This window comes from Girardinichthys multiradiatus, chromosome X (assembly GCF_021462225.1).
Source record: "Girardinichthys multiradiatus isolate DD_20200921_A chromosome X, DD_fGirMul_XY1, whole genome shotgun sequence".
In the NCBI taxonomy this organism is placed as follows: Eukaryota; Metazoa; Chordata; class Actinopteri; order Cyprinodontiformes; family Goodeidae; genus Girardinichthys; species Girardinichthys multiradiatus.
The window spans coordinates 16735690-16750972 of record NC_061817.1 but is presented as its reverse complement, the minus strand read 5'-3'; the positions used below and the strand labels follow the sequence as shown (position 1 = coordinate 16750972).

Below are 15283 nucleotides of genomic sequence, written 5' to 3'. Positions count from 1 at the left end.
ACTCTGGTATGTCATCCATAATGTTGTGTGCATTTCAATATTTTGAGCAAAACTGTGCTCTTACCCTGCTAATTGAACCTTCACACTCTGCTCTTACTGGTGCAATGTGCAATCAATGAAGACTGGTTACCAGGCTGGTCCAATTTAGCCATGAAACCTCCCACACTAAAATGACAGGTGGTTCAGTTTCATTGTCCAACCCCTGTATATCGCACATATAGACTGCATTTGATTTAATCTCAGCATAAATTCAGACGTCCAGTAAAGGCCTCAGAGGTTTTTCAGACAGGTCAGGGAGGAAGTTGTAGAGAAGTTTAAAGCAGGTTTAGGTTACGCAATAAAATTCAGATTTTTCTTCCAAGAGGAAAGAGTTTGGCACAAATGTAAACCTACCAAGATGTGTTCCTAACTAACAGGCTGGGCAAGAAGATCATTAATCCGAGAAGCATCCAAGAGGTTTGTGGTAACTCTGGAGGAGCTGCAGAGATCTGCAGCTATTTGTAGAAAGGAGGACGATAAAAGTTATTGTTGAAAGAACAAGGCATGGACAGGGAATTTTAATGGAGCTAAACCCCTGGAAATACTGGAGGAAAACCCGTGAAAAGCTGCTAAACACTTGAGACTGTGGCAATGGTTTCAGTTTCCAACAGGACGATGATCCTAAACATACGTCCAAAGCTGAATTAGTTTAGATAAAAGTATTTCCATGTGTTGCAATAGTCCAGTCAAAGTGCAGACTTAAATCGTGTTGAGAATTTGTGGCAAGACTCAAAAATTGCTGCTCACAGATATGCTCAGTCTAGTCTGTCTGTGTCAAAGCCTCAGTCTGTCCGATCCTAATATTTAGTTTTTTTAATTTTTGATGAATTAGATCATATTTTCTTTTCTTTTATGTTAAATTAAATTGCCTTTTGTTTGATTCGTAACATAGATGAACTATGTTTTCTTTTGTTGCCAAAGGGGGAAACTGGAAGTTGCATTTCAGAACGGCAGAAGGGTGGGGCAGCATCAGCGGAACCCGGATGCAGATGCTGACCGACGGAGAGCAGGAAGCCGGAGAGAATGAAGAGGAGAGAAGTCTGAGAGAGAAGGAGCCGGTGGAGGTAGCAGCAGACTGCAGCAGAGCAGGCGGGGATATTCCGACCGTGAAGAGCAGCTCTTGTGGATTCTGGCTGTTTTCAGGAGCCTCTCTTTAGCAAAAAGCCGGTTTGGTTTAGTTGTTTGTGCAGCATCCGCGCCGGCTGAGGGAGGAGATGTAGTAAGATGATGAGAACAACCGTCCAAGGGAGGTAGGAAGGAAAGAGGGAGGGAGCACGGGGAGTCGCCAGTTAAGGATGCTTGTTGTTTCTAGAAACAAGATGAACCATCGGAACGAGCTCTGATCCTCCTTCTCTACCAGCACCGGCACAGGGAGCGCAGCCCTCCCCGCTGCAGCTGTCTCGACCGGGGGGCGCATTTCGCTTGTCTGCCTTGGCCTTCCCGGAGGCAGTTTTTTCTTTTTTTTACACTCACCCTCCTCTTCCTCTGTTTCCTGATGCAGGGCGAGGGAGGGGGTGAGCCAAAGTGTGCACCGGATATTGGAAAACCCATTCTTCTTGCTTATGCCTTTGCGAAAGCAGATTATAATCTGGACAACAACAGACAGGCAGATTCTGAGCAGACTAGGCCCGGGGCTTGACAGGTGCAGGGAAATGTGTGATGTTAGGAGGACACTGTTAACATTTTTGGACGGCGGCAGCAACAGCGAAGACGGGGGTCCCATCGATCCTCGGGATGGATCCAATCAGGCGGTTCTGACTTGGCTTATTTGAGACTGTACTCTTAAGAGAAATCAATCAGAGGCAAAAGTATCCTTCCTTTCTAGCTCATGTATGAGATCCTTTTCTGCTCCACTTTGGCCAACTATAAGCTATATGCACACGTCATCTTTTCCCACCTTTCCATGTGGATGATGCTGCATTCCGAGCGGTGCTGAAAGGGAACTGATTCTGGATCTGACTGCATGACAAGTTGAAGGGAGTAGCCTGCAGGGCCCTGGCTTCGGATCACGACCAGTTTAGTCATTTTTCTCTACCGCCTGTGATGCGCGTTGTGGCGGTCTTGCTCTGTCTTATTTCGCGGGATAAAGTCGATTTTCGGCAAGAATGAGCAGCAAAGAGATCACAGTGGGCCAGTCCAGCCAGTACGTGGGGCCTTACCGGCTGGAGAAGACCCTCGGGAAGGGACAAACAGGTTGGGCCTCTTTTAATTCACTTGCAAGCCTTTAAAATAAGTAAGATCAGGGCCGGTGCAATGCTGTGTGAGGCCCTGAGAAGATATTTATTTATGGGTCCACATGTATGTACTTATGCTCAGACTGAGACAAAGTTTGTTGCTTTGCACACATGCAAAGAAAAGCAGAATTTCACTGCCAATTTTCCAATCTCTGGTTTTTGAAAAGCTTTGACCTGCCAATACCAATTTTAATTTCTCTTTAAGATTAATACTAAATAGTGATGCACCGATAAAGCTGTACCTGGCCAATAACAGTTCCCGATTTTCAGGTCTTCTGATTCCAGTTTTGACAAACATTTTTGAAGACTATAACACATAAAATGGTGAAAAAACTATGCTTTTGGTTCCTTGGTAGCGGTAGTACTTTTAAATCCACCAGAAAACTAGGAAATTACAGGATTATCGCCATTTATGTATCAAGGCAAAAGTCCCTAACCTTTACCTGATTTTTGCTAAACTAGAGAAAGTTTCCTAAAATAAAGACATTAGTTAATGCGGTAACAGACCTAAAATGGTGGAAGTTTTAGTTTAGATGTGTTTAAATGAACAGGAAAATAAACCTGGTTTTGCAGTATTTTATCTGCCGATCACCGATCAGAAACGGTCAAGGGAAAATTATCTCTACTTATGAAAACCATACTAATTTAGTGTTAACTTTTAGATATTTTGAACATCGTAGAATACTGATTAGCACAGCTAGCATAACTAAAAGTAAAACTGCTTTCTTTGTGTTTTCATTGAGAACATAGATCCTTACCTTTCACTAAGATTTCCAGACGTCAGCTAACAATTTTCAAATCTTCCATGGCCCATGACAGACAGAGGTTAAAAGCTTTGGAAAGGATTAAAAGAGCAACAGAGCAATTTTGCTACAGTATGTTCAACCTGCCTGTTATCTGCTCTCTCTCTTGGTATGTTGAAGAGACTCGTTTTTTTTAAATAGCTATCTTCATCTCTGCAATTCTGCCGACTTCATTTTTTAACACCTCACTGATACTGAAAATAACTTTTGAGACTTCCAGCAGTAATGACTTCCACACGAAGAGTGTTGTTGTCAACACAACCTGGTGGCACTTATACATGATTGCTGATCAAAAAAGAGATCACTATGCCTGCAGTCTTACTCTAGCTCAGATACAAGTAGCTGAAATTAATAAATTGGCAGTATAATATGATTGTTAATATTACTTTGTACATTTTGAGGCGCTTTAGTGTTATATTCACAACTGGTGCATTCGTAAACCTGCCCTGTGTAAATTCCACCATTATACCTCAGGCTGGCTCTGAGGAAGATTTCAGGCTGTTACTCCCAACTTTGTGTAACATTTTAGAGCTCATTATTCTCTCAAGCCTTCGTGTTTTAAATGCCTCCTACAGAGTTCCCAAAGAGATTTGTCTTCATCGCATTTTGGGTGTAAGAAGTCATAGACGTCTCCCTAAATGAGTGGCCTTTATTTGAGCAGAGTTTGTGACATTGTCAGAAAAAGGTTATGAATTATTAATGACTTTTGCTTCCTTCCTGTTTTCACTCGACACTTTGTCCCACCCTCTCTGTCTGCCTCTCAGGCCTGGTAAAGCTGGGTGTCCACTGTATAACAGGGCAGAAGGTGGCCATAAAGATTGTGAACAGAGAGAAACTCTCAGAATCAGTTCTGATGAAGGTATGGTACTATTTATTTTTCTGTTTTTCATTGAAATATTCATATGTGTCAGTCTGCATGTAGAAAGAAATTTCTGAACGAATAGGCTGTTCTCAGAGTGCTGTATCAAGTCACCTCAGTGGGAAGTCTGTGGGAAGGAAAAAGTGTGGCAGAAAACGCTGCACAACGAGAAGAGGTGACCGGACCCTGAGGAAGATTGTGGAGAAGGGTCGATTCCAGACCTTGGGGGACCTGCGGAAGCAGTGGACTGAGTCTGGAGTAGAAACATCCAGAGCCACCGTGCACAGGCGTATGCAGGAAATGGGCTACAGGTGCCGCATTCCCCAGACCTGGGCTACAGAGAAGCAGCACTGGACTGTTGCTCAGTGGTCCAAAGTACTTTTTTCGGATGAAAGCAAATTCTGCATGTCATTCGGAAATCAAGGTGCCAGAGTCTGGAGGAAGACTGGGGAGAAGGAAATGCCAAAATGCCAGAAGTCCAGTGTCAAGTACCCACAGTCAGTGATGGTCTGGGGTGCCGTGTCAGCTGCTGGTGTTGGTCCACTGTGTTTTATCAAGGGCAGGGTCAATGCAGCTAGCTATCAGGAGATTTTGGAGCACTTCATGCTTCCATCTGCTGAAAAGCTTTATGGAGATGAAGATTTCATTTTTCAGCACGACCCGGCGCCTGCTCACAGTGCCAAAACCACTGGTAAATGGTTTACAGACCATGGTATCACTGAGCTCAATTGGCCTGCCAACTCTCCTGACCTGAACCCCATAGAGAATCTGTGGGATATTGTGAAGAGAACGTTGAGAGACTCAAGACCCAACACTCTGGATGAGCTAAAGGCCGCTATCGAAGCATCCTGGGCCTCCATAAGACCTCAGCAGTGCCACAGGCTGATTGCCTCCATGCCACGCCGCATTGAAGCAGTCATTTCTGCAAAAGGATTCCCGACCAAGTATTGAGTGCATAACTGTACATGATTATTTGAAGGTTGACGTTTTTTGTATTAAAAACACTTTTCTTTCATTGGTCGGATGAAATATGCTAATTTTGTGAGATAGGAATTTTGGGTTTAATTTTGCAGCTTAAAGCCTGTGTTGTGCGAAAACAACAGAAGTGGTTATTTCTGTCAGTGAAAGCCTGCCGGTGTGTCTTGAGGCCACCGAGTGTGTGGGCACTGCCTCTCTGCGCTGAACAATAGGAGGGATTTCAGTCTGCTAATTAAGCCCTCTGATGAGAGCTGCAGCAGACAAAGTGGACTGAGATAAAACTTATTTTTAATGCCACCGTCTTAGCTGTGGCTCACTGCCTGCAGTGAACATTCTAAGCATGAGATGTGCAGTGTTGTAGCGTTGTGTTTACACACAGTAATACATTCATTCATTGTTACTGCTACAAAAACACAACACTGAGATTGTTTAGACTTTGCATTTTACAATGTTAAAGAATCAGTGAAAAGCATGAATGCATTTTAATTCAATTGAATTTAGTTTATTTATACAGCTCCAATTCACAAAAGAATTTGTCTCAACTCAAAAGTCTAGAGCTTGAGATTTTATCTGATAGACCAACACAATTTTTAAAATGAAAAATGGTATTTTGTCCAGCCCCCCTCAGTCAATACCTTGTAAAGAAACTTTTTGCTTCAATCACAACTGCAACTGTGTTGGGGTTTGTCTTTACCAGCTTTGCTGAGCAGGAACTGATTGTGTTCTTGGTCCTGTTTAAAAATAGTTCAGGCTCAGTCTGATTGGATGGAGAACATCTGTATTCAGAAATTTTCAAGTCTTGCTAAAGATTCTCAAATGGACTTCGGTCTGGACTTTGACTGGGCCATTCTAACAGATGAACATGCTGTGATTAAAACCATTTAATCACATTAAAACCATCTGCTGCTCTGGCTGTATGTTTAGGGTTGTTGTCCTGCTCAAAGGTATATCGGTGCCCCAGTCTCAAGTCTTTTGCAGCCTCAAACATCTTCCAGGTCTCCACTGAAGAAAAACTTTGCCACAGCATGATACTGCCACTAACTTGTGTCATGGTAAGAGTGTATAAAGTGATGCCTTATTGTTGGCCAAAAGTTAATTTTGTTCTCATCTTACCAGAGTCCCTTTAAACATGTCTGCTGTGTCCCCTAAATGGCTGGTGGCAAACTACAAACACAATTTCTTATGGCATTCTCTTCATCAATGCCTTTTGTTGATGCCACTCTTCTGTAATGGCCAGATTTATGAAGTGTTCGACCAATAGTTATCCTGTCAACAGGTTTTTACAGTTTAGGTGGATGGCCATATCTTGATAGACATGCAGTTGTGCCATACTCTTTCCATTTTGAGATGTGTAAAGCTTAGCACATTGTTGCATAACCTAACCGTGCTTTAAACCTCTCCACACCTTTCTCCCTGGTCTGTGTGATGCGTTTCTTGATATTCGGGATGCTCTTTGTTTACTTATGTTCTCTTACAAACCTCTGAAGCCTTCACAGAACAGTTGGATTTATACTAAGGTTAAATCTAACACCTAGTAGACTTTTTATTCATAGGGGAACCTTTAAAGGAAATTGGTTGCACTGGATTTAATTTAGAGGTATGTCCAAGCTACCACACCCTGTTGGCGGTCAGACGCCTCAGAGCTCCTCCGGTACTTGAACCCCAGAAGCGATCACACACTGTATGTAACTTTGACTCTTAAAGAAACGACTCTCAAACAGTTTCTAACTTTTAGCTCTTTTAATCTAAATTAAGGCAGAGGAATGATTACAGAGATCAGCGCTGAGGCTCCCGTCTCGGACTGTCGCCGTCTGTTAGAGGATGACGAAGAGCCTCGATAGAAGGTCACATGTAGTTTTTATATCTGGTTCTCCAATGCAATGGATGTTCTCTCCCTCAGTGATTATCAGTAGACTATGTGTCACCATTGTGGTGTCTACCTGTTAGATTGTGTAGTAGCGGGTGTCCATACTTAATCTAAGTGTGCTGTAGGTTTGTAATCAACCCAGTTATACCAGCTGCTCCACTATCAACCCCAGTGCCCCAGCTTCAGGTCATTTATGACAAACCTTGGTCCATTTATCCTTGTAATGTGTGTCGATGAGCTTCCTATCCTAATGTAACAAAAGGGAAACATTAGAACTTATACTTTACCTCACTATTGTATAAAAGGGAAAAACAGCTATAAGCATATTAATATAGGTTATTCCTAACAGGTATCAGAGTAAAGGGGGTGAATACAAATGCATGCCATGCTTCTCTGATTTTAAATAAGGACCTTGACCTTCCTCTTCACAATTCTGCAGTACTTTGTGTTGGTCTGTCAGATAAAATTGCAATAAAATACACTGAGGTTTGTTTCTGTAATGTGACTAAAAGGTTTATAGAGAATGCTTTTACACAGCTCTGTGATTCACACCATGGTTCAGCCCCATGAAGCCTATTTAAAGACAGTTAGCATGACCTAAACTTAGCGTTCAATAACCAATCCCTGTGTGTAGAGTGAAAATCAATGATATGCCTCATTTTCTCCTGTGAGGGAGTTTCTTTCAGGGCACGTCATGGACATCTGCTTGTACTAATACAATAACTGATTGGCTTTAAGGGTGAAATTATTAATTCTAAAGACTAAATGTAAGTATTTTCCAAGAGTTTTTACTCATTAATTATTTCTATAGTTTGAGCTTTTTCTCCACATAGATATATACTCATAGATATAAGGGGATCTCATCAGGTTTTACCCATTCATGTAGAAGACTTGATCCACATTTTTTATCAAACCTAACGGACAGGTTTACTTCTGATGTATGAAAATCTAAAGACTAGATATTATCTAGATTGTATTTCCAAGTTATAGTTCATGTTTTGGAAAGTTTTGGAGTTGTGTGGGACTGGTAAGAGCAGCATCATGCCTGGCAGAAAAGCAGTCAAAGCTACAGTTTACAGAATCAGGAAGAACATCATGGGATCCCAGTTCACAGCTGCTCAGAGCTTGGAGTTTCTTTGACCTTGCAGCAATCCCTCAGCAATTCTTGAGCAAGGACATGGCAACAGCTGAGAGGGGAACTCTCCTTTAACAGGAAGAAACCTCCAGCAGAAACTGGCTCAGTGTAAGCAGCCATCATGCAACCAACTGGGGGTTTGAGAGGACAGCGCATACACACAAACAACACAAAGGCACTGAACAAAGAGTACTTTCTATGTTAAAGAAAAGTTAATGGTAGTAATGGCTAAGTTAGTGACTTCATCTAGGACAGAAACACAGCTAAACAGATGACCTCTGATCCAGTTTTCACATCTTTAGGATTAATTCAATTCAGTTTTATTTATATAGCGCCAATTCACAACACATGTCGTCTCAAGGCACTTCACAAAGGGTTTGGAATGGTATAGTGTTGTTGGGGAGATTAGATTAAACTACATAGTATTAGAGTTTGGCCATTTTAGAATGGGCTATGTGTAGGGGTACTAAGTAAAATAATACACTGATAATGTATGTCCATGTAGAGCCCACTGGTGGTCATTGTTACACTAAAAACCACAAGGATTGGGGGTACCTCTCTCTGTCAGACTGATTGTAACCACTGAAAAAGAGAAGGGGTTGCACAGGTAGCAGAAATGGAGAGTGTTAAAGAGAACACATCCATTTAGTCGCAGCAGAAGCTCAGCCAACGGCTATGTATAGGACAGTGACAGGTTAAAACACTGAAAGATAGGGCCATGTGTATTATGTATAAAAGGAGACCATTAATTTATAGACAGCAGCAGCTCAGATGTCCTCCAGGAATGTGTCACTTCTAAACAGAACATCAGGCCAGATGTAGCTTCTAGGAAGCGAAAAAGAGAGAGAACATGCTAAAAGTGGAAATAACTGCAAAAAATGCAAAAGTGGAGAGTAGTATGAGAATGTAGCAGAGAGAGTGAAAGTGGCCATTATGTCCTCCAGCAGCCTAAGCCTGTTGGCAGCATAACTACAGAGATAGCTCAGGATAACCTAAGCCACTCTAACTATAAGCTTTATCAAAAGGCAAAGTTTTAAGCCTAGCCATGGACTAAAAGTGGGAGCTGGTTCCACAGGCGAGGTGGCTGATAACTAAAGGATTTGCCTCCCATTCTACTTTAGTCCACTGTTTCATTGTGACTATATAACAGTCTAGCCAGTCTAATCAAAAATTATTGGTTAGAGAGATGGAAAAAGACCTGATGGACTCAGTTGAGCAAGGATAGTTTCAGCAACCATGCATACATGAAAACCCAAAATTCCTATCTCATAAAATTAGCATATTTCATCTGACCAATAAAAGAAAAGTGTTTTTAATACAAAAAACGTCAACCTTCAAATAATCATGTACAGTTATGCACTCAATACTTGGTCGGGAATCCTTTGGCAGAAATGACTGCTTCAATGCGGCGTGGCATGGAGGCAATCAGCCTGTGGCACTGCTGAGGTCTTATGGAGGTCCAGGATGCTTCGATAGCGGCCTTTAGCTCATCCAGAGTGTTGGGTCTTGAGTCTCTCAACGTTCTCTTCACAATATCCCACAGATTCTCTATGGGGTTCAGGTCAGGAGAGTTGGCAGGCCAATTGAGCACAGTGATACCATGGTCAGTAAACCATTTACCAGTGGTTTTGGCACTGTGAGCAGGTGCCAGGTCGTGCTGAAAAATGAAATCTTCATCTCCATAAAGCTTTTCAGCAGATGGAAGCATGAAGTGCTCCAAAATCTCCTGATAGCTAGCTGCATTGACCCTGCCCTTGATAAAACACAGTGGACCAACACCAGCAGCTGACACGGCACCCCAGACCATCACTAACTGTGGGTACTTGACACTGGACTTCTGGCATTTTGGCATTTCTTTCTCCCCAGTCTTCCTCCAGACGCTGGCACCTTGATTTCCGAATGACATGCAGAATTTGCTTTCATCCGAAAAAAGTACTTTGGACCACTGAGCAACAGTCCAGTGCTGCTTCTCTGTAGCCCAGGTCAGGCGCTTCTGCCGCTGTTTCTGGTTCAAAAGTGGCTTGACCTGGGGAATGCGGCACCTGTAGCCCATTTCCTGCACACGCCTGTGCACGGTGGCTCTGGATGTTTCTACTCCAGACTCAGTCCACTGCTTCCGCAGGTCGGTCCCCCAAGGTCTGGAATCGGCCCTTCTCCACAATCTTCCTCAGGGTCCGGTCACCTCTTCTCGTTGTGCAGCGTTTTCTGCCACACTTTTTCCTTCCCACAGACTTCCCACTGAGGTCATGCACCATTAGTGCAAGAAATTGAGTTTCTCAAGGGGTTGTTACATCCCTCCACAGTGCCCCTTGTGGTGGCTGACATACATAGCAAATTAAACCAAAAACATGATAGCAGTAGCATTTTATATTTATTGAAGACATAAAAGACAAAAAAAAAATGCATTTCCTGTGAAAATGCAGTGTGAATGCTGTAATCTGAAATTATTCCGCTGAAAAAAATTATTCAGCTTATCTGCTGAAAAACCACAACTTTTACCTGATAATCCTGAAGAAACTTGAGTCAAAAACTGTTAAAAAAATGTAAAAAGAACAACACTTTAAACAAAGGTAGAACTGTTAGCTGCTACTGAAATAGGCATATGAAAGGTGAAAACTGATGAAGAAGCTGCAGTGAATGGAAAAACAGTTGCTCAAAGGTTTGCTCAAGGTTTGTAAGCTCATCTGACGAAGTAGCAAAACTGTCAGCTTAAGCTGCTCTAAAAGCTTTCAGTGGAGTCGCTAAATCAACAGGACCACCTGCTGACACTTGCTAAGCTTACCTGTACACTTAAAAACTACAGCCATTACCCCAACATCCAACTTCCTGTTCTAGACACCTTCACAGTAACACCCTACCTGCTGGTTTGAAATATAAGTGTGTCTGCCACAAGACAATGAAAGGGTCATAAAGTTGAGTGCTTTCCAAAGCTTCTCATTAAGGATTAGCAAAGCTAACTATCAAAAGGTAATTTAACATTGAAAACACCCTAGACATGCTAACATAAGATTAGCATCACCAGAAAAACTGAATTCTTATAAAAAATGATAGTTGTCATGCTGTGAAACATTTCGCTGTTACTTACAGATATATTCTCAGAAACACCTTAGCTTCGCTAACAGGAAGTAGCGGCAACTCTAAAGGGCCAAGACATCATGGCAGCCATAATAGCTTTGTTCTGTTAATGGAGCACTACACAGTGGGAGGTAGCCACAGACAGGAGAAAAAATGCTGCTACTGTATTGCATACTTTAAATGCTACTAGTGACAGTCACAACTGACAAAATATATGATAATTTTTCAGTTTATTCCTTGAACAGAAACAGCAGTCCAGAACAAGGACGCAATTAACCTGAAAATAAGCTCATTCTGTCATGTTAGTGCTGTTAGTGCTTCCTCCCACCCTGGTCACAGACTCTTTGAGACTCTCCCCTCTGGCAGGAGGCTGCGGTCCATCCGGACCAAAACCTCACGCCACAAGAACAGTTTTTTCCCATCTGCCACCAGCCTTGTTAACAAAGCCCGGAAACCACCCTGACACTCTCCCTTTCCCCCACACCCCCCCTGTTTTTGCTGACAGGACACCTGTAACCTGTAACTCTATGCGTTACATTAACGCTCAGCTTGGACTCCTGCTTTACTTGCACTGCCATACTTGCACAATGATCACCTGCACTGTTGTATTGCTCTCGCATCTTATACTGCTCTATATTTACTCTCACTCACTTAAAACTGTGCACATATATTTATATTATATTATAGATATGTTTATACTGCTTAATCTGTATTGTATTGCACCGACTACGCCAAAACAAATTCCTTCTATGTCCAAAAACGTACTTGGCAATAAAGCTTTTCTGATTCTGATTCTGATTCTGATTAGGACTCTGGTGATGGCAACAAATACCGACACAATTTAAATGAATTAAAAGGTTTATTGAGGATTGAATACTGAGTGAGGTTTCGGTGAAGTTTCAGACCGGGTTCAGGACTGAGGAGGAGAGGTAGATGTTAGTATTTTGAGAGTAGAGAGTGGATCTGTATTGGGATGAATCCAAATGTAGTAGTGGTTCTTACTGCTGTAGATGGTGAAGAGCGATCAGGAGGAGGTGTGCAAACCTACTGAGTGTAAGATTGGCTGTTGGTGGTGAACTGTGCTTGAGTAATATGATCTCTGTTATTCCTTTCCTTGGGAATGGCTTTGGAGGAATGGATGGCGTTGGAGGTTGGACAGGCAAGTGAGCGAGTGGTAAGCTACTGAAGGGCCACTCCAGGTCCAAGGAGGTCCAAGGAGCAATAAGGCTGAGTGTTCAAACGTGGAAACGGGAACTGGATGTGATGTCTGTGGAGGACAGTTAGCATCAAATCTAGAAGGAGCAAGTAACACACAAGACGGTTTGGCCAGATTACCAAGCTGGAGAGCTAAAACAATATGACATAAGCCTCAGAAATGCTGCTTCTCTTTATGCTCCTCCTGATTGGCGCCATAGTTCTTCAGATGGAAAGACAACACCTGCCAGTCATGCCCTGCATAGAGAGGTGAGAGAGACACGCAAGCACACATCAGTAGCACAGAGCTAGGTGTGTGTGAGAGGAAAATCCAGGGGACCAGAGTTTGAGGGAAAAGAACCCTCAAAGTCTAAGATGAGAGAGGGGACCAGAATGAATGAACGGGGAACCCAGGAACGATCCCAGGAACCCTCCCAGTCCCCCAGATACTGGTACCCATGGCCACAACTTCAGGATTTAACAATGCATTGCACTGTACAGAAAAAAACTGGGTAGCCATCAATGGTCCTGGAAGGAGAGGGAGTTAGGCCATATGGCCAAGGGTCTGGAAAGCACAGGCTTTATCTAGGAAATGTGGAAGGTAGGGTGAATATGGAGGTGAGAGGGAATCTTAAGATGGACAGTGGAGGGGCCGATGAATGATTCAATTTCATTTATTCCAAGTAATCTGAGAGACCGTTTTCTGGAATAAGTTTTATATGGAAAGATTTTTGGCAGACAGCCATACCTTTTGTCCAGGAAAGTAGGTGGGAGCTAGGATGCGTCTTGTATATGCGATCCTCTTGTTTTGAGCAGATGTATGCCTTGATGCTGCTTGGGTCCAAATCCTTCGACAGCGGAAAAGGTGAGTCCAAGATGGAATTAGGGGAAGATGCGGGGAGGAAAGAGGATTAATAACCAATGAAGGGTTTGAAAGGGGAAAGACCAGATGCTGCAGAAATATAGGAGCTATGTCTATGTCATTGACCCAAGAAAGATGACGACTCCAGAATGTGGGGTTGTTGGCGCACAGACAGCGAAGGGTGTTTTCTAGGTCCTCGTTGAGGCTTTCACACTGCCCATAAGTCTGGGGATGTTAGCCCGAGGAGAGTCCGAACTAACCGCCTAGTGCAGAGCAGAAATCTCTCCAAACATGAGCAGTAAATTTGGGTCCTCGGTCTGCTCAGTAGATATGACACATTCACTCTTTTGTGGGTGTTATGCAGCATTCCATTTACCGTCACTCCAACTAGGTGGTTAAAGTGACGTAATCTCCAAGGTGATAGCGTTCATAGTTTGCATTTTAAGCAGGTGAAGGTTTACACCGGAGGAGCATTGGCTTCGCTGCACAGCAAAATAGCAACAAAATACCTTGACTATTAAATACAACCGAAACCCCAAATACTTGCTAACAGAACCTAGACAAAGGATGTAAGATAAGTGTAGAAAATCATGCTTAAACCGATTAGGAAAATTGGATTCAGAACTGTAACTAGGCTTCACATTGCTGTTGCAGGCAATAGGATAATCTTATTAATAGGACTGGTGTAACAAGACTGCAGATGAGGCTGTTCTTGAGATGTGGAGGAGGAGAGTTCAGAGCTGAGGGCAGGAGAAAGGCGATGATGAGGAGCTGGGGAGAAGAGATCTATGGAGGTCAACAAGCAAACAGTAAACATCTGAGACAAACGGTAATGAAACAAATCGTATAACCAGTACAGGTAAATATTAACATATATGCAATGCCCTACACATTTACTGGCACCCCTGAAAAAGATGTGTAAAACATCTTAAAATAAATTCATCTTTTATTGCTGCAGCATAGCCTCACACAGAAAAGCATTTATTTAGAGGAAAAAAATAAAATAAAATCCCATTTTCTACATATATCGGCAACCTCAACAATTCCTATTAAAAATGTGTTTTCTCTCCAATAATACTTTAATATTTTTGAGTAATAATATTCTAGGAACCTTTAACAAGTAATCCAGGACTTTCTGTTTCCCTGGGATATAACTTTTAGGTGATACTGAGGCTCATTTCTCTTAAACATTTCTGAAAATAGGAAGGATATCATAAAATGACATTCAAGTAAACAGATGTTTGGTTATCATAAGTTAAGAAATTGAGACAATAAAATAGTTCCTTGCCAGAACTAGACCAATGCTACATTCAGGGCTATAAATAAAACTTCCAAAACAACTGGAAATGTGATAAATAAGGTGGATGAGGACCCGACCCGAGTTTATCCTGCCACCATGCGAGGATGGTGATAGTCGGGGTAAAGTTAAACTAGTCACCAATTCTCTGAAACAACCTTCAGGTACTATCTACATGCTAATCAATTTACAAGAGTAAGATTGAGCTTCTTGGATGCAAACATGCCAGGTGGGTCTTGCATGAACTCCATCATGAACTCTTTGTAACATTTCAAATAACAATCTGGTGAAGAAAACTAGTAATAGGTCAGTATTGAATCCCTGAGCAGGATATTGACCTAAGACATGTGGCTAAATCAACAAACAATGCTTCATTCAATATAATATCATCTGTTTTCCATGGCCATTTCAGGACCTAAACCTTCTATGGAAACGATGGGTTGAGTTGGAAAGAAGAGAGCATAAGAAAGGAATCCGGACTCTGGATGATTTATCAAGGAATTTACAAAGATCACTTTCTCTGTATGCTTTTAAATATTATAAGGAAAGACTTAAGCGCTGCTCACTTGGCAAAATGGAGTTGTACGCAGCACTAAAACCAATGGTAATGATAATTGTGACAGTGGAGATTTATTGTGAGCAATTTCAATGTGTACATAAACAATAATGAGTTGGATGGGGTTCCGAATCGGTTGTATAGATTGGCAGAATGGGGTATAATGCCATCTTTCACTCCCTCCTGCATCTCCCTAATCACTTCTCTACATGTTATAGCTGTGAGAGACTTAATGCTTGCCCCCCTGCTCATAACTCATTATCATTGTTTTAAAATTACTGAACCAACTAAAGAACCCATTAAAGAATATTCAGTATGTGACTGCTTACCTTACCTCTTCTTTGTTCTTGCTTCTCTGCTCTTCAAGTCCACCAGGTTTACCTT

At 42.2% G+C, this 15283-nt stretch overlaps 1 protein-coding gene across 1 annotated transcript in view; it reads left to right on the top strand.

Annotated features, from left to right (window-relative positions):
• The first annotated feature begins 1874 nt into the window (after positions 1 to 1874).
• The window catches only part of LOC124863479 (serine/threonine-protein kinase BRSK1-like), a 57966-nt gene continuing 44557 nt past the window's right edge, over positions 1875 to 15283 (top strand). The window contains exons 1-2 of the mRNA XM_047357865.1: positions 1875 to 2232; positions 3841 to 3935. Coding sequence (XP_047213821.1) covers positions 2145 to 2232; positions 3841 to 3935 — 183 coding nt within the window. The 5' untranslated portion in view covers positions 1875 to 2144. The remainder of the gene's footprint in view (positions 2233 to 3840; positions 3936 to 15283) is intronic.